Below are 19,214 nucleotides of genomic sequence, written 5' to 3'. Positions count from 1 at the left end.
AGAATGATATGTTGGCCTTGCTCGTTGTCTTGTCGAGTGAGTAAATAAGTGCTCGGGTCATCCAAGAGGACTACCTTGAAAGTCGATGATCAATCTCGAGTTCTTCATAACATGAAGAGACCCTTTTCGAATATTCGAAAGGTTCAAGTGATTAATGAACGAGGGGCATGATCTCATATTATGTTAAATTATCCATTAAAAAACGTGGCCGTGTAGTTACCCGGTTTTGCTGTCGGAGATCCCGGTCTGGCGCTATCGGAGAGGTAGCCCACTTGACAATCACCACCATCGGAGAGGCGGCCTGGGTGTGACAGAGAGGCTACTCGGCGCGATGGAGAGGATGTAGTTGTGGAAAAAACCTGATTTTCCTCATGTCCGCTCTTTTGAAAAATCCTATCCCGATCTATCCCCACCCCTCCTCTATAATATTTTTATCCCAATTAAATTCCCTATATCATCCTTTATCTTATCCTTTGACATCTACTAAACAAAAGATAGAATAAAATATATAATATCCTGATTTTTGGGCTGCATTTGATTTTTCGGATTTGGATTGGGATAGTATAAGATCAGGTGGAATTATAAATCATTAGAATATCATCCTGAATGTGAAAAATCTCACCTCCTATTTCGTGCAATCCAAGATAGGATTCAAAAACTTCAAAAATCTTTGAATCTCATTTGCTCACAGAGGTAGTACTCCCTGAATTGACGTTGGGCGGAGAAAGCAAACCGCCTGGAGATGCGACATCGATTCTCACCATCTCCATCGAGAACAACACCTTCTTAAGAAGCTCAAACCATGAATACACAACCCTAATGACACTGACCTACGAATCACCACAATCATCGCAACACAATGCAAATTCCATCAACATCAACATTGCATCCCTTACGAATTGTTCGATCAAGCAATTCCGCAACAAACAGCAACAATCCAAGGGACAACGAGCGAACCAAAGCGACGAATAGTGAGATTTTCTGTGTTAATGATCAAGTGAAAGAGGAGCTTATGATTTGAGAATCGAGGACGAGAACTGTCATGCTAAATATAATTATAGCATCCTGCTGACATTATCTTGCACAATCAAGACTAGCACCGTATTGAGAGATGACCGTTTTTCTTGGAGCTCCTCCTCCTCCTTTAAATCGTCCAATACCAATGCACAAACTTTCGTGCACTTTGATTTATTTCTTCTTCTTTTTCAAAGATGAGTTTTTGGGTCGATCCATCGATTTCGGGTCATTTATCAACAAATGATGGCTTGGCGACAACGATTGGCGTTGTTTGGAGATGACGACTGCATGGTGGTTGGAAGTGTGGTCCTATCGTGGTGGCCAGCGAAACCAAACTCCATCATTCGATCGTCGAAAGAACTATTTTTCAAGTTTTTTCATCCGATTCAGGTTTAGCCCTCTCCCTAGCGTAGATTTCTTATCCAATGTTTTATCCCAGTATATCCAATCCACGCCAACAAACACTAGATGGGACATTTTATTATTCTATCCAAACTCAAATCCGGAGTATGAAACGCAGATTTTATGGTTATCGTAAATTTAAGGGGATGACGATGTTGATGGAAGGAATGCCAACAGGCTCGTCTGAGCAAAAGGTGAAAAAGAGAGGAGGATTCTATTCTGTGGTGAAACTAAGATTGCAAGCCAAGTTGTCAGGGCTTTCACTATTGAGTAATTTCATTGTCGATATCATTCATTAGGAGTTAAACTTCAGCTTCTTCTGGCTAGCCAAGTTGGGTGTCAAATCCGCTTTTAAAGTGGGCCTCGAGTCGTGGGAGGAATTAGAATTGTCATACAAATAACAAAACGAGCCCCATCCACCCCCTCCTACATCACTGACAAATTGACAATGATTAAAACAGTAGACAAACTCTTCCGTCAGCCTTTTTTCAAATATTTGAAAAAAAAAAATCGAGATCATCACCACAACATATGAAAGCAATACAATCAGACGGTATATGACCCTTTTGAGTGAGAGACCCTGTCAAACCAAAATTTGGCTCATCCTGTCAAGAATGCACACTACCTTCCTAGTTTGACAAGGATGCCAGAGCTTTCCCATAGGCTGCAATAATTGAAGACAAAGAACAACTGAGTCACCAACATCACACGCATGTCAGTAATCCGAAGTCTACGGAAGCGAACGCAAAGTGATTCATATATCTGCCGCCAGAAAGTTTGCTGATAATGAGACCTACAATACGTCATGAAATCCATTAAGAGTAAGCTTTCAGATAAGCTAGTTGTCCAATCCAGTTTGGATAAGCGTGGACATGAATAAGCACATAAGCATACACGTTATGTGTATCCATGCCTCTGTGTTTTTGTTTGTGTGGGCGTGCAAGAGAGACATTACCTTTTCACCAAGTTTGAATGGTGCAAGACCCTTGTAAGGGCATGTACTGCAGCGAAAGGCATCTCCCAGACCACACTGCATGGCATTATAAATCAGCCAAATTATAAGTCAAAGGATGAACAATCATGAGTTAAAAGATTTCCAATCCCACCCCAAAGCTCGGCAATTTACTACATACACGAGCAGCGCCCCATGGAAGGAATGAACTGAGATTTGAGCAATTCTAAGAATCTAGTCAAGGAAATCAATGCTCCAAGAGAACAAGGCATAGTCCAACTGCTCCGACATTGCTAAGACAAGAATCATAGTGACGTCAAAAGCATAGATCACCCTGTCAAATCCTATATCACGGCGCAAAACTTTGATCACCCACTATGTTACTGTTACTATTATTTGCAACCAAATATTTTACCAAATGAGGAAAAACCCTATCGAATTCTACATTTTTGCATAAATCTTTCAGCATCCACAACTTACTGCTAATTACACATATATTCAACAACCAAACAATAAAAGAGCAGATAAGAGAGCGTACATTGCCACAAGCCGATTGAGGATTGTTTAGCTGGTCCAGGGTGACTCCCAATTTTTCCACTTTCTCCTCTGCTTCAGCTCTCCCACATGTGCAATTCTTGCAAGCTTTCCTAGTGCTTCCAACTTCACAGTCACCACCTACAAAAGTTGTTTCTGTATTATGAAGAATTACAAACACAAAAAGCTCACAGAACCGAATCATCATTACTCTGCTATTATACCAGGTGGAAGTTGCGGTTTCTTCAAGTCCTCTTCAGTTAAAAGGCTGTCCTCATCTATCAAATCATCATCATCGCCTAGTATTTTAACTTTTCCTAAGCTTTTTGTGCCCTTCTTAATTGCAAAGGAGGAGCCAAGTTTCCAGGATGGCTTTGTCGCTTTGACCTGAAAAGATTTAAAAGACATACCATAAGATGCTTGCAATGCAAACTTCAATAGCATTAAAATGATATTAAATTATGAGGAGTTGACAGCAAATTATACGAATTAATTTGATAACAAAATAACCATCAAAAAATTATCCCAGATACAAGAAACCTGGGAGGAAAATATCAAAATTACTGCACAAACACAATAAATCTAGATGAAGGAATACTTGCGAGAAGAAAGAAAAATAAACACTCGGGAAAAAATAATTGGCCCACCACTCTTTACAACATTTTATTCAAGAAGCACAATAATGAGGGGAACTCGAGATGGACAAAGATGGGTCATGCTAAAAACTGGCACTCACCATAAAATGCTGTACACCCTCACAACTTGCCCCTGATTTAATTGGAAGATTCCGTGCTTCTAAAAATCCAGCCAACAGCAACTCCCGTTCAAGAGCAGAGGATGCCTAAATCAAAGTTTCATATAATGTTCAGAATGGCATATTATTCACTCACACCAAATAGACAAGTAAAGAGAAAAGCAGATGGTTATTATGCTTTGCCACGGGCATCATCTACCTTAGATGTATCCTCCCCTAAAGACAATAAAGCCTTACGAATCACAATGGTTCCACCAGGCTTCACCACTCTTGAGATTTCTTCGAACAAGCTAGTACCAGGAAATTCAGATGACTTGCAGATAGCAATGGTGAAGTCCACAGAAGAAGACTCTACTGGCAGTTGACCTGTTACCAGCCAGAAAATAATCAGAGGAAGCAAAATTTGAATCTCCAGATCAAAGCCATATTTGTCTTAGTAAAAAGACAAAAACAAGTAAGAGACACTATGAACCACAACTAAGTGAACTTAGAGTTATTTCATGCACATTACCAATAGCTTTTTTGTTCATTTAAAAATCAGGTTGCCAGTTAAAATCATGACGCAATTGGTACACTGAAAAAAGGGGTTCTGCACCCTTGCTGAGAAACATGCACGTATGCTTGTATGTGTACATTCACATGATGAACCAAAGATCAAAGATCAAGACATTTTGTCAACTTGCCCAGCAACTTTGTTCCTTCATAGAGCCAATCAATACGTAACAAGGACATACGGAAGTTCCTAAAATGAAGTTCTAATTTTCATTTTGATCAAGCCGTAACATGGAAGATGTGAGGACAATAAAACTATGAGCACAATATATGAGACACCCAAAGAGAGTAATCAAACAGACAATTCTGAAACAGAACCTAGAGACTGACATGAGATCTAGGAAGGCTAAATGCTTTTTCAAGAAAAGTTCCCGTTGAGAGGGCTCAAATCATGCCACCCATGGAAGCATTCCATCAAAAGAGCAATTGTTCACAATGTCAGCGACTGATTATTTGCTTTGTGGAAATAAAACAAAACAAAAAACAGACGAGATCAAATTAATAGAAAACAAGGAAAGTAAGCAAGAAAGCCGAGAAAGAGAGGGATCTATCTAACAAATGCTAAATGGGTACATGCAATTCCCAAAAGCACAACGAACATTAAAGAATACCTAAACGAGTTGCTTGCGTGATGATTTGAGGTTCACACTGCTCCAACTTGTCAATTCCAACCTCCCTAATCAAATTGAAAACTGCTTTCGTTTGCATAACCGCGTCATCAGTCAAAGCCAGCACAGTACACTGCGTTGCCATTGGATCCTGAAAGAAACCAAAAGGAACAATTCAGCATACAGTCCAAGAAACTCTTAAGAGCACGCGAAGAAGGACATACACATCTCGCCACGGTAATGAACTACAACGTCAAAACTTCTATGATTAGTTAAACCCAAGAACACGATTAAGAAAACCAAGGGGAACCCAAAACTCGCGACGACCGATTTGCACTCCCTGATAAAGAACGAACCTCAAATATCTCAAAGTTCGCAGATTAAGATCAAATTAAAGCCAGAAAAAAGCATTCGCTTCGCTCACACGCATTCTACAGCGGGCAAGCCAAAACGAAGCGAGAATCATCACACCCAAGAGGAAAATCAGTCCACCAAACGAAGGCCGGCGCGAGGACCGACCACTCGGCGGCGCGAAGAGACGCACCGAATCCGATCGACGAGAGGATCGAGACGGCTCACCATTTTCGAAGCAAAAGGAGGAACGCCGAATCGCGACGCGCGCTCGGGGGATCGACGCTTCGACGGCTGTTTCAAGCGATTTAGTGGGGAACGAATCTTCGAGAGCGACTTGATAAGGAAGGAAATGGGAGGGAGTCGGTCCTTTTTGTATACCGCGTGTGTTCCTTGCCGACTCGCCCGACCCGTTTGACGGACCCACCCGGATGGCGTGTTTGGCTCCGTATTCGGATTCGGAAAAGGTTCCTCGCTTTGCTTGCTCTCCTCCTTCGTGGCGGTTTGCTTAGTCATAATTTCACTTTTAATCAAGTTTGTTTATGTACATCTTGGCTAATTTTTCATATATTTTTTGCGCTAATTGGAAAACATTTGTACAAATTTAAAGAGTCCACCTGATAAGCGTAAGTGTAAAATTTCTCGAGGAAAATGAATAATTTGAAAATTATTTCCTAAAAATAGATTGATTATGCCGCTTATAGAAATAAGCGAAAGAAAAAATTTCATTATTCACGAAAATTTTTAAACATAAATTGTTGGCGATTATGGTAACATTTCTTAGAGGTTAATTATTTCAAATAAAATGCAAATGAATATTTTTATATAAAATAATTCATAAATAATTCATTTTTCACAAAATAAACAAAGCCTTAAAATGTGTGATTTTTCAACTGAAATTTTTCCTAAACCGACTATTTTCCATGAGCTAAGCGATAGCATTTTCTTCATATATATGGTTTAAGCTGACATTTGGTTACATAGTAATGTATTTCTTTCATAACAGCATTTGGATGGGCAAGAATATAACTAATCATATTAAAAATCAAAGTTAGTCTAATCCAATATTTTGCAAAAAAAATAATGATTTTCTAATTTAATTGAGCCCTTGACGGATTTAACAAGGGTCAATAGTGCACTGGCCCCCAAAAGATTAATCGGGTGGATATGGTATCTTGTACTTATTTGTTGTATTTACCCCTGTGTACTTACGAGTGTGAGCCAATAGAAGATTGGGCTTCATTCAACGTATGAAGTAGGGATGAGCATTTTCAAGTTCCTTACATGTTCCCCATGAAACCTACCAGTTAAAATAGGTTCCTTATTTTTCGGAACGTAGAACCTACACTGCATAGCCTAAAACATAAAACCTACTCTATCACAGGTTCCACGGTCCCATTCCAGTTACCCGAGAACCTGTCGATTTTAATTTGCTCTTTTTTATTTCATATTTAGTTAACCAAAATTAGAGTGAGCGTAACAACAAAAATGAAAGTATCTCATCTTTCAATAGCAACAATCCATAAAAGATGAACACATAAAATAAAATAAAAAAAATTCATAAAATGAACACTGTTGTCAAAAAACTTTCCATAATTCATATCATACTTTCAAGTTTTGGCCACCAATGGACCGAAGTTCATTAAAGTTCCTATAATAAGAACTCCAGTCCTATAATAGAACTTCTTGCCAACACTGTTTGATTGAATACGTAGAATAAAACCAACAATAAAAAGTACGTGACATAAAAATCTAAATTATAGAATTTCAGTCCTCAATCATCCATGAAAAATTGCTCCAAACTATTTCAGTTAGCTACACCAATTTATACAAGCAATCTACTCGAGAATGTGTAGTTTAAGGGAAGAAGTCAGATGATCCGTAAAGTGACGTTGAACTGGAAGATTTGAGCTTTCTAGGGCCCTGAAACATCATAATTCCCCTGCAAGCTGCTGATCTTGCCAGATTACAACTTCCCTTCGTCTGATCCTACATAAGACAATATTCGATCCAAATCATTTGATTCAGCTGGGCTTAAATACACTATAAGTGTCAAAACTTGTGTATGGTACTCACTTAAGTGCCAATTTTTTTTAAAAATACTCACTTCAGCGTCAACTACGGTGAGCCACGTCGGCTCAAATATTAATTAAAAAAAAAGCCTTGTAGGATTTTCGTCAAGTCACGTCGGCTCAATTAGGAGTTGGCACTAAAGGGAGCGTTTTTCAAAAAATTTAGCATTTAAGTGATCATTTTGAAAGTTTTGGCACTAAAATGAACGCCGCACACAAATTTTGACACTTATAGTGTACTTTAGCCGGTTCAATTACCTTCATTAGAGGCGCAATGGGGCACCTTATAAACCACGAGCTTTAGTTTCAGTCTTGTTTGTCGGTCAGCAGAGGAGGATCCTCTGTTTACTCAAGGTACCAAATGGATCCTGAAATCAACATCACTTAACGGGAAGCCTAGGAGGTGAATGATAACCATTCAACTCCCGAAAAAAATTTACGGCTAGAAATAGTTTTTTCTATTTCTGTTTCCGGATGAGTTTCTGAGCAAAAAAATGCGATTGATAACGACATAAAATTTCACTTTTAGAAAATGCGTCGGTCGGCCAACGGCGAGGGAATGGCGGCGGCAACAGGTGGTGGTCGGAAACAATGAGTATTTGAGAAAAAGTGAGATTTCTATTTTTGTTTCTTGAAAAAATAGAAATTTATTGTTTCTCATTTCTCTTTCAAATCTTTTTCTGAAACAACTTTATGTTTCAGAAATAAAAAAATAGAATTACGTTACCAAATGAGTTTCTATTCCAAAAAGGGGTTTGGAACAGAAATTCTATTTCCGGATGGGTTTCATGCACCCCCTCATTCTAAGTGGATTTTGGGCTTGGTCTTTTACTGTGAAGTACCTGATCAGACCGCTCCCTGGTGGAATTGGATGACAATTTAATTGTGCCAGCCCTTCCCCAATTTGATGAAGAGATATGAGACAGACAATCTCAGCTAATATCATGAAATTGGTGTCCATGTATTCCAGATAGATAGTTGAATTTCAGATCCATAATATTCACATGCACACCAATTCCAACAAGATAATTATATCCTAAGCAATCACAAGTCCAGCAGGCTCTTTCCAATCAAATCATTCGCAACTGCCAATATATCTCACAACAATAAAAATATATTGTTCTGAGGTATATCAAGATTTAGTCTCCGATTCTTATTTCGTTGACCAATCCTTCCTAATTCACATCTTTGTTGAAAGAATTTCTTTTATAATTCCTTACATAAGGATTCAGAAAATACTGGATCTCCGCCTACACAAGTAAATTGTTCATAAAACTCCAAAATGGCATTTTCATTTGACCCCCCCCACCCTTTTTTTTCTCTTTATCATTCAGAAAAGACAAGAAAATCTTAGGATAGCAAACATTCTCTAGAATTTCTCTTAGATTCAAACCCATAGTTGATGATAGAACTAGAATAGATCTTTTCAATTTCCCACTCACACGAGCCCATATCCTTACTTTTCGATTAATCTCGAATTTTAATCTCCCTACCCAATCTGATATTATGGTCCCGGTATATATCGAAATATTTAGTAATATTCTTCATTCAATTGCTAAAAATCAAAGGGTCGGTAGGTCGTGACACCTTGGTGACAACCTCTACCGACCACAGGGCTCGAGCCGGCGACCCTCGCCGACCCCAGGGGGAGGAAACTTCGTTGGCCGGGGGCAAGGTCGCAGCCCTTGTCCGATCTAGAAGGGGATTGCGAGCCCTCATTGTGGCCCATTGCGATACCTTCGATCAATGGTCAGTAGAGATCGTTGGCCCTCGGCCAATGGCCGACAACACCACTGGCCATTTGAACTAAAAAAGACAAAAAATGAAAAAGAAAATAAACAAAAGGAAAGAATAAAAGAATAAAAAAATATATATATCAAAACATTACCAAAATTTATTCATGTTAGCGTCAGCTGGACCATGTAAGAGGCTAGTAACCACATGAGCAATTTACGTTCTAAATTAGTCGGACAGACTCAATTGGCAAAAGATGAAAAGATTTAGGACTCAATTGGTAAAATTAAAAGGTTTCTACCTAAATTGGCAAAATTACAATGGGTTTAGAACTTTTTGGACAATTTTCCTTGTAATTGGGTGTAACCAAACAACACTTCTGCTTAAGAAGTAATTAAGATAAAAAATGATATGACTCTCCATAAAAATGAGACATAAATTATTGTCCATAATGAAAATATTTTTTATTACTAATTATTTCAAGCAATATAAGCTATTATTTTTAGGAAGCTCCATTTGTTTTTAATATTTCTTATTATTTTCTTTTTCTTTTTCTTTTTTGGTTCCAAGGGTCGGTAGGGCCGCCGCCCACCGGTCAGGGGCTGGCAACCTCTACCGACCACGGGGCCTAAGCCGGCGATCCTTGCCAACCCCCGGGGGGGGAAACTTCGTCCGTCAGCCAGGGGCAAGGTCGTGGCCCTTGTTAGATCTAGCAAGGGCTCGCGAGCCTGCATTGTGGCCCACTGCGATACCCTCGGTCAGTGGTTGATAGAGATCGTCGGCCCTCAGCTAGTAGCCGGCGACACCACTGGCCATTTGAACCAAGTTGGGATCAGTTCATGGGCGAAACGTGATGCCAAGCTGTCTTTGTGGGCACTCTTTTGCTCTTTTTCTCTTAATGCATCTGATCTGATCATGTAGAGCGAAAAAGCACCAAATGAACCTCACCCACCACACGCCCAAGGACAATTTTGTGCCCCGGTATTATCTGCCTTGAGAGTTCCAATTCTAACTCCGATGATTAGTCCCACGCCACGCAGCAATTCAGGTTCTGATCTCGCCGTCGCTAAATCGGGTTTTACTTTAACGTGCGGTTGTTCGTTACTCGGTTTTGCGGGCTCGTGGCCATCACGAGTACGCTGGCCCCTCTCTGGGGAATCACAAGAGATCAATGGACCGCTGACCATTGTTTTCATTTCTTGGCTGACCTAAATTTCCAGCAAGAAGCTAAAGCCGCTCTCACCATGCGAGCGTGGGAGCGATGCGTGCACGTTAGTGGCAGTTGCTCGCCGTGCGCAGCTTCAATTGCGCTGCATCGCCCACACACATTGCCCAGATTGAGCAGTACCATACGTACGCTTCAGAGATCAGTACGGGTAGAGCTGAGCTTGTTCGCATCATACGGCGGCCAAAAATGACTAGCTAAAGAAGAAAGCGTTTTCGGCAAACGTGGGATGAAATATAAGCACATGCTGCCATGGAACTTTTCTGTTTGCTTTTGATGAAGATCCTATCCTCGGTCTAATATTTCCAATTGAAATTTAACCATCATAGTCACCATGTCCGAGCAGAGCAGGAGAGGATCTTGCCCATGTAAATGTCAGATTCAGACAGGTAAAATCATTTGTATAGAAATTGCAATCTCCATTGCAACCGAGGGAGCCGAGGCATGCCGTGAAGTTGGGGATGAACGTGCTTGCCTCCACCCAGTTTTTGCTACCAAGGCCACAAGACAGTATCATATGAAAATAATAGACAAGGAAGATTGCATGATGGGGCCAACAGGAAGATCGACTAGTGCTACGGTAGCTCGAAACATAACCTGCAGATGGGCTTAACAGTGGAGATGGTGGCGGGTTATTGAAGCAAAACACAGAACCCAAAAAAGAGCAAAGAAAGGGGAATAGATAGCCAACCAGCAAAGGTCCGACTCTTTAGATCATCCAAAAGAGAGTTCAACCTAAACAATCCTCAGCAAATAAAGGTACAGAAGAAGAAAGGCCAATTGTTGCAAACAAAGGGGGAAGGAAATCGAAAGAGGACCGACACAGAAGTAAGAAATCCCTGCAAATTCGAAATCACTCCATCCTTGTTAATCTGCAGGCTGATCGACCTCAGCATAAGCAGTCTCGAGGTGCGCTTGCTCCGCTTCCTGCACCTCCTTCTCAGTCTTCCTTCCCTTCTTGGACTTGTAGTACACACTCATGAAGGTCCCCACAGCTTTGTACTTCCTCCTACAGTGCTCATAGAGGCCAGCATCAAACATCCTCCAGAAGTTCTTTTCATGCAGCTCGGAGACTGCGTACTGGGGCTGGAAGCCATGGTTTTCAATCAACCAGTTCTCCATCTTGCGAACAGCTTCAGCGCCGTCAAATACCTCGCCTCTTAAGACGGGCCCAGGTGCATAATAGACCCCGACATCTGTGTACATTTGGGCATATTGTGTGTCTCCCTGTCTGCGATGTAGATCGAATCCAGGTTCAGGGTAGACCATGGTCTTCATGGGGAGCTTATAGAGCCTGTGTGGGCAAAGCCAAAGGGGGTATACCTGAAATTGAAAGAACAAACAAAAAATGCATATGACAACGAAAACATGGAACAGGCAACAACCACATTCTGAAATATCTTAATTGCCAGAAATCACACAATCCTCATTAAAGTTCCCTATAAAGAACGGGAAAGTGTGACAAAATGTCATGTACACCACTCCTACTCCAAGTAACTAATAGTTTACAGCAGGAATCACCCAGAAAGAAAGAGTTCCTGCTTCATCTCGAGCTCTTTCTGCCAGGAAGCCACATCCCAGACTTCAGACAGGGAAAGGTATAAATGTAAAGATACCTTCAACTCTAATAAGATGCAGCACAAAGTAGCACACAGGAATTTGGCAACTGTCCATGCACTATGTTATTTTTTCGTTTATATTTCATCAAAACAATAGAGCAGATGTTTCAAAGAACATCAAACAGGAGCATCAGAAGATTTACCTCCATCTCCTTGTGTACCCACTCTAGAGCATCGCCGACCTTGTACAGTGGAACCAGCATGTCCTGAATAACATGCATCTCATGATAATAGTTTCGAATAGCTTCACCTTGGGTAGCCTTGAGCAGAGAAACCTTTGGAGGCATCAACCAACCAAGAAGGAACCTAAACCACCACTGATCTGCAAATGGAAGGATCAACTTCCCCTCCCAGTATAAGCACCTGGTGTGCCTATGGTAATATTCTCTGGTAGGAATGTACTCTACAAACTCCCCTTTCTTTACTGCCCTCTGTGCATGCTGATAAAACCAGGGTTTAAACCACCATCCTACACTGTTAATCACATTCCCCTTCTTTTTCGCTTCTTCTTTAGAAGCATATTTCCCAGTCATACATACAGCCTCTGTTGGCGAATATATCATCGTCTCCACAAAGTCGGGAACCTTCTCAGAATTGTCCTGATCTCCATCTCGTGGTGCAAAAGAATCCATGTATCCCTGTGCAATGTCTTTTAGATTACCCACGACAGGCTTGTACGTCAGCTTCATATACTCCTTGACGGGTATGAGCTTGATCTCTGCAGAGACAAGAAGACCCAGTGTACCCTGAGACCAGGGGATGGCATAGAAAAGATCAGAGAACTCGTTATCCTTGGTCGCTCTAACCACTCGTCCATCTGCTAGAACTATCTCATACGCTACAACAGTATCTGAAAACAGCCCATATATGTGGGAGCTTCCCTCAATTCCATAGCCATTGATGAGGCCGCCAACAGTCAGATCATCAAGCTCAGCAACAACTGCTAGGGCGAGATTCATCGGCACAGTAACCCTAGTGATCTGCCCCATATTGACTAGTGGCTCAACTCTGGCCACCATCCGCTCTTTGTCAATTTCCAGTACATTCCGGAAAGCTGATAAATCAACCTCAAAATGCCGGGCCCGCTTGTAATCAACGTTTCGCATTCCAACAGCAATCCAAGGTTTACGAGCGGTGCAAACTAGACCATCTTTTTTGGGGTCCCTTTCTTTGAGACTCTTAACAACTTTCTGAACATTTTCATCATGTTCTTTCTGACGCTGCTTGAATGACTTCCTCTCTGACTTGACATCCCCGAGATACGTGAGGAAGTACAAGGTGAAAGAGATTGGGAGCACGACAAAGATGACAATAATCCATCGGAACTGAACAAAATAATCCACCCAGATCTTCTTCCTCTTTGGGCGCAGGGGAGACTTAAGATCAGACATTGTGGTTGTAAATGCACCTTAACCCTGCAATAAGGACATTGTTACTAAACCGCAAGAAGATTACTAAAGTTTCAAGCTGAAATAGATGAAAAAATTTCAACTGACATTCATGATAATCAAGGACCAAGATATGACCAACTATATATCTACTTGGGAATGTTTACAACTCAAAGCAGAAGGACGTGAAGCAAACAAACTTCGAATTTAATAAATAATGCACATGCTCAAATCATAGAAAGAGTTATGTCATGCAACAAGCACCAGCGTCTTTCATCTATCTCTCAAGGACAAGAATTAAGCCAAATCAGGAGATCTTTTCCACGAAGAGATAGCCAAGTTCTGAGTTTCGATAACAAATCAGTGCTACTTCAAATATACCAGGTGAAGTTGACCAGGGGCCTTACGTAACTTAAGTCAATCAACTCCACTAACAATTAAACTCAACTTAGTCAGGTCAAGACCACATTCAAACATGAATGAGTTTCATTCACATCATCAAGCGCAATTTAAACACTTGACAAGCTCAAAATTTAATCAAATTCAAGTTTGGATTTCAATGCCAGTACTGAAATAAAAGATGAAATTGAAAATGATTTATCTTTAGATACCGTTCAGGGATATTGAAAAGCTTAAAGCTTTGCAACTTATTATTCCATCAGACTTAATAACCATTCATCTCCAGGATTAACAAGTTCAAACTCCGGGATTCTCTAGCTTACGCTGATCATTATTCAGAAAGAACATATTTTCATAGCTATGGTACCAAGATCAATGGATACCAAATAGAATAGAACACGCGAAAGAGAAGTTTGTCTTTCAATCGAGGAAAATAGGCATTTCACTGGACCAAACAATCAAATGCTATGCTGTGATTCAACAGTTCCCTCAGGGGAACAGAAAGGTCGTGCAGCTCATATTGCAGATTGCTAAAGCACCTCCACCCAAGTCAATGCATCCTCAAGTAAAAAAAGAATGAATCTATTGCATTTTCTCTCATTCTCAGAGTCGTCCATAGTGTTTTCTGGATTCCACAAGAACATAATATTTGAACAAACTTATAAAAAACCAAGATTCTGAAAATTCTTCTCTGCTTACACAACAAGTACTTCAAAATATTGATTTGAGATCATTTTAGAAATTGGAGTTAGACATTCACAGGCATTTGCATTGCGGTTATTCACAATATCAAAAGACAGATTCCTCTACGGCCATATGACTTGTAAAGCAGGAAAGATTGTCCAAACATTCTACAAAGCGACAGAACTAATGTGCCGGACAAAAGTGAAGAAGATACACTCACATATTCCCAAAGAGGGAGGGTTGGATTAAATAAAATGTTATGTAATAATTTAGGAAATTACCAGCATGCTTGACAAAATTACCAGCATGCTCTCAAATCCAGAAACTTCAGGAAACAGTCAACTCAACTGAAGGAGGTGTCTTAATTCCTAGTGTGAACTCACACGCAGTCCTTATTTGTATATTGTCTCGCAGTAAAAACAAAACAGGATATATGAACCATCAACATAATACTGACAACATCAAATCTAGATCAGTAACGAACAGCACAGGCTATGAAGGACGAAACTCACAGAACAACTACCATAATGTACACAGTAGAGGCAAAAGCATGTCCAATCCAACTCTAAACACTCAAAATGTCCAAGCCAGAGTACAATCTTCCATTCTACCGACTACAAAGATTTTATTGAACGCAGTACAGAACATTGCATCTCTCCGAGCATTTTCAGTCAGACCAGTAGCTGGCGCGCAGCAGAAACCAAAAAAATTAAAAAAAAAAAAAACTCAAAGCTAGACAGACCCAAGCACACGCGTCCAAAAACCATTCAACCAGATCTACACGCTGCGAACAAAGGAGCATTTCCAAAAAGCAACAGAAGATAAAGACCAGGCAAACCCAGGAAACTCCACAGCAGCGTAAAAGCCGGATAAGAAACCGCAAAGACGGACCAAAACGACATGCGCGCATCGGACGCCGAACACTCTCCCCACCTTCGCGCGACCAAAACGACAGGCACGAACAAGCATATATAACAACAAACTTCAAAGCGGAGAAACCGGCGAAACGGCACGAGAGTCCGCTCGGGAACGGAACCCACGAGAAACGGAGCCCGCCGCAATCGGAAATGCAGCACCGACGACGGCTAACGGTAGACCAAACAAGGGGGGAGGCAAGCTTTTCAAAACCCTAGCAGAGCGAAGATTTTAGAGACTACCTGAGCCGGAGAGCAAAGCTCGCCGACAATGATTGGAGCGGAGAGAGAGAACGAGAGAGAGAGAGAGAGCGCGCGGGGCAGAAAAGGCGACTGCACTTCCCGGCGTGGCAAAAAATGTTACATATAAGGGAAGCAGATATTTTCTTACCAAAATAATTAAAAATAAATCGAGTAATAAAATTATATCCTCATTGTTCACGGACGGAATTCAGAGTTACCGCAATTGAATTGAATGCGAATTTTATTTGACAGATTCTGACGTCCAAATAAAGAAAATGTAGCACTATACATGCGGCCTTACTAATAAAGAAATTACTAATAGTGGTGCGAGATGTTAGGCCCTATTTGATTCGGCATTTGGCCAAGGGACTTTGAGAGAATGCAAATACCTTTGGGCTAAAGGCCTTTTTCAAAATACAAGTAGTGTTTGGTAAAATGTATTTTAAAAACACATTTAAAAAACAACTTTGACGAAAATATTGTTTGGTGAAAAATAAACTTTGTAAAATATTTTTTCTTTTTGAAAAAAAGGCGGCGGCGGCAGGCGAGCGGCGACAGCGGCGGGCCATGCTGGCGGCGGGCGGCGATTGGCAATCGGTGGTGGTGGCGACCGGCGGCGGCAACGACTCCGAGCCGGCAGCGGCAGCAAGCAAAGGTGAAAAAATTAAAATAATAAAAAAATTAGTTGCATTTTACCAAAGTTCCTTAACCCAAAGTACCTCCAGAGATACTTTGGACTAACGGACTTTGGAGAGCATTTGAGATGCAATTGCATCTTCCCAAAATGAGTCAACAAATGAACTAAACACCATTTGCATTTGACCAAGGGACTTTAGAGTCCCAATGCTCATTTGCAATCTTGAACCAAACAGGGCCTTAGCACGAGAGATGCCGATTCGACTCAAGGCGAACCAAAAGCCAAAGAAGTGAGAATTAGTGGTAAGACAAATCAAAAGAAAAAAAATAATAATTGTCGCCTCCGAACCGGCAACATCAAAATGGTCGATATTTTTCTCGTTACACATAACCCGATAAGCGCCTCCGCGTGGCAACCGGCCGAGCGATTCAAAAATTAAGGATCGCCGCTCGACTCGATAAACACGTGACTTGTGTCGCGCGGCGGTGGCGGGGGCCGGGCATGGGCACGGGCACGGCCCGTCCGGAGCATGCGTAGGAAGCGCACAGCCTGCGCCCGCCAGTCACGGCCGGTGAAGATTATTTGCCTTTTTCGCTAGTTTCCATTCTCTCTTCTTCTTTTTTTTTTCTGGGGTGGGAATATTATTTATTTTATGGATAGTACGGATGGAGATGTCTGCACCGATCAAGCAAGGGATGGGAACTGTTCCTGCTTTTTTTGGCCATTTCTGTTGGTTTCCATTCTTTTCGTACTATTTAGGGTGCGTATGGTAACGCTCCAGAAACGCGTATGGTAAAAAAGTGTTCCCAAAGTGTTCCGGGAACACTTTTCGAAAACGGGAACACTTTTGGAGCAGAAACGAGAAACAAAAAATACTTGTTTCTTTGTTCCCGGAACACTTTTTATCAAAGCTTTTGAACACATTTTATAACGCAAGAGGAACACTTTTTGCAATCCTCTGTTCCTGGACTACTCCTTCACACTCTCAAAGACGACGACTTTTTATCAAAGCTTTTGAACACATTTTTTTTTTGTAGTTACCAAACGCGTTTCTGTTCCCAAAAATCGTAGCCGGGAACGAAAACAGAAAAAAGTGTTTCTGTTCCAAAAGTTGTTCCGGGAACAGAAACGTTACCATACGCACCCTTATTTTACGGGGAGCATGAAGATGCCTCCGCCGAAAGGGAAAAATCGGGTCAGACAATGTCAAAATTAAATGAGAGGGGGGAAAAGGGGGGATTGGAATAATCGGGTGCGGGTCGGGTGCTCCGGGTGTACGGGCCCCGTTGATTATTCCGTTATTAATTGGAGAGAACGAAAAGAGAGAAAAAAAAATACATTTTTATCTTGAATGTCATTTCTTTTAATGTGAATAATTTTAAGAAAGCTTGTCATTTTTCGGAGCATTATCCGTCCGGTACGGTAATAAAACGTATTGAAAATAAAAACTATTCCGCTCGGCATTCTTTAAGAAATTAGAAAAAGCTCAAAAATTAATTCAGATGCATAATTGTTGCTTTTCCTTGGAGGAATTCAAAAGAAGGGCATCATCTTCTCGAAAAAGATAACTGAGAGTATGAATAATATAAATATATTATGTATTTAATTTTTTCTCTTCCGTTTCTCGTTTCTTTTTTCTTCTTTGTTGCTTCTTGTGTGGGCCTGGCGACCCTAGCCAACTACCAATGTCGTAGCCCTTGCCCAGCCCTCTATTGACATGCCGATGGCCGGCCACAGGCTAAAAGGAGAAAAGAAAAGAAAAAGGAAAAAAAATCATAAAAAATAAAGGACGAAATTCCCTTGACTAGCCGGCGAGGTTAAACCCTCTTTGAGACTAATATGACCACTTAATGCCCGTATTTAGAATAAGATCTTCTTTGAGACATTTTTTGAGAAAATGAAGGCACTTTAAGTTTTTTTTTTTTTTTGAGTTTTTCAAAGTTTTTTAGGAGACATTGATATTAGAAAAACAAGAAAGAAGCCCGACATATTTTCTTTTTTACTTGAAAATATTACTACCTACGTGAATTTATGTTATATGGGTCAATAGAGAAAAAAATCGATAGAATGTTAGCGATTCGAGTCTTATCTCACTCAATCAAATTATGTATAATCGTATCCTTACATATGATAGTATCACAATAACCAACACAACGATAGGATGACACAAACCAATTGAAAAACTCAGGTAAGTCAGTAAAATACGCTATGATAAAAAAAAGTTCGTATGTACGTATGATTCATGTGAGTCCTACAAATACACCAAGTGGGATATTTTAAGGGCCGCACGATAGACCAAACAAGAACCACTCACCATATGAAAAAACATAAAATAAGGCAATATTAAATAACAGGATCAATACCACGAAAAATCTCAAATTGATACACATATAATAAATTTATCTCAAATTATTTTTTTACCATAAAAAACTCAAATCTTGTATAATTATAACAAATTTCACCCGAACTAATTTTTTGACCATAAAAAATCTCAAAGTACATTCGTGATAAATTTATCATTCATTAATATCCGTTAAGTTGGGTTAATCCCACGAAAAATCTCAAAATATTATACATATGACAAATAGAGGGTGAACGCTTCAAATCGCTATACCCTTCATTTGTCGAGTATCATCTAACTCAGCAATTTGACTAACGAATGATAAATTTGTTATATGTGTACCGATTTGAGATATTTTGTAATCAAAAAATTGATTTGAGATAAATTTGTCACACGTGTCTCCTTCTCCTTTTATTAATTTGTTAGCCAGAGAGAAAAGAGAGGGACATCCAGTATCCACGAATAATCAGTGGGAGCTTGTTAAAGTGGTCACTCTTTTCACTTGGGAAGGGAAAGTGGATGGTTCGAATCCCCACTTTCGGGGGGAGTTGGGGTGGGAACGCGTGAGTAGGGAGTAAGGTTTCACAATCTGTACATATGCATAACGCATGCGGTGGTTTGTAAAATAAAATAAAATAGGATCAGAAAAATAAAACAAAAGTGCCCACGAATGGTGACGTGTACGCGACACCTGTGTGATAATGACTTGCATATGGTTTATCGACCGACAGTACAGCGAAATGGAAAATTAAAAACTAATGTGACCAAACAATGAATAAATTATTTAA

At 40.4% G+C, this 19,214-nt stretch overlaps 2 protein-coding genes across 3 annotated transcripts; both read right to left on the bottom strand.

The window, feature by feature from the left end:
* Positions 1–1,845: 1,845 nt before the first annotated feature.
* Positions 1,846–5,597, bottom strand: LOC115738302 (anamorsin homolog). The gene is made up of 8 exons (XM_030670905.2): positions 5,399–5,597; positions 4,823–4,970; positions 3,859–4,025; positions 3,642–3,746; positions 3,130–3,292; positions 2,910–3,046; positions 2,375–2,449; positions 1,846–2,212 (listed from the first exon to the last, which is right to left on the bottom strand). The coding sequence occupies exons 1-8, from the start codon at positions 5,399–5,401 to the stop codon at positions 2,174–2,176; spliced, it is 837 nt and encodes a 278-aa protein (XP_030526765.1). The 5' UTR covers positions 5,402–5,597; the 3' UTR covers positions 1,846–2,173.
* Positions 5,598–10,891: 5,294 nt separating this feature from the next.
* Positions 10,892–15,511, bottom strand: LOC115738300 (delta(24)-sterol reductase). 2 transcript variants are annotated; one of them, XM_030670904.2, is made up of 3 exons: positions 15,449–15,511; positions 11,964–13,235; positions 10,892–11,524 (listed from the first exon to the last, which is right to left on the bottom strand). In XM_030670904.2, exons 2-3 carry the CDS (start codon positions 13,209–13,211, stop codon positions 11,069–11,071), a joined length of 1,704 nt encoding a protein of 567 aa, XP_030526764.1. In that variant the 5' UTR covers positions 13,212–13,235; positions 15,449–15,511; the 3' UTR covers positions 10,892–11,068. The 2 variants fall into 2 exon arrangements, with proteins under 2 accessions (XP_030526764.1, XP_030526763.1); XM_030670903.2 differs by lacking the exon at positions 15,449–15,511 and adding an exon at positions 15,332–15,444.
* Between the last annotated feature and the right edge of the window lie 3,703 nt (positions 15,512–19,214).

The sequence above is a fragment of the Rhodamnia argentea genome, chromosome 8 (assembly GCF_020921035.1).
Source record: "Rhodamnia argentea isolate NSW1041297 chromosome 8, ASM2092103v1, whole genome shotgun sequence".
In the NCBI taxonomy this organism is placed as follows: Eukaryota; Viridiplantae; Streptophyta; class Magnoliopsida; order Myrtales; family Myrtaceae; genus Rhodamnia; species Rhodamnia argentea.
The sequence above is the reverse complement of the archived record's forward strand: the minus strand, read 5'-3'. Positions and strand labels throughout refer to the sequence as shown.

Coding starts and splice junctions, on each gene's coding strand:
- LOC115738302 (XM_030670905.2), bottom strand. Junction 3,047..3,129: donor GAAACCGCAACTTCCACCTG/GTATAATAGCAG, acceptor CAACTTTTGTAG/GTGGTGACTGTGAAGTTGGA. Junction 2,213..2,374: donor CATTCAAACTTGGTGAAAAG/GTAATGTCTCTC, acceptor GACGTATTGTAG/GTCTCATTATCAGCAAACTT.
- LOC115738300 (XM_030670904.2), bottom strand. CDS start 13,211: ATGTCTGATCTTAAGTCTCCCCTGCGCCCAAAGAGGAAGAAGATCTGG. Junction 11,525..11,963: donor GGGTACACAAGGAGATGGAG/GTAAATCTTCTG, acceptor TTTCAATTTCAG/GTATACCCCCTTTGGCTTTG.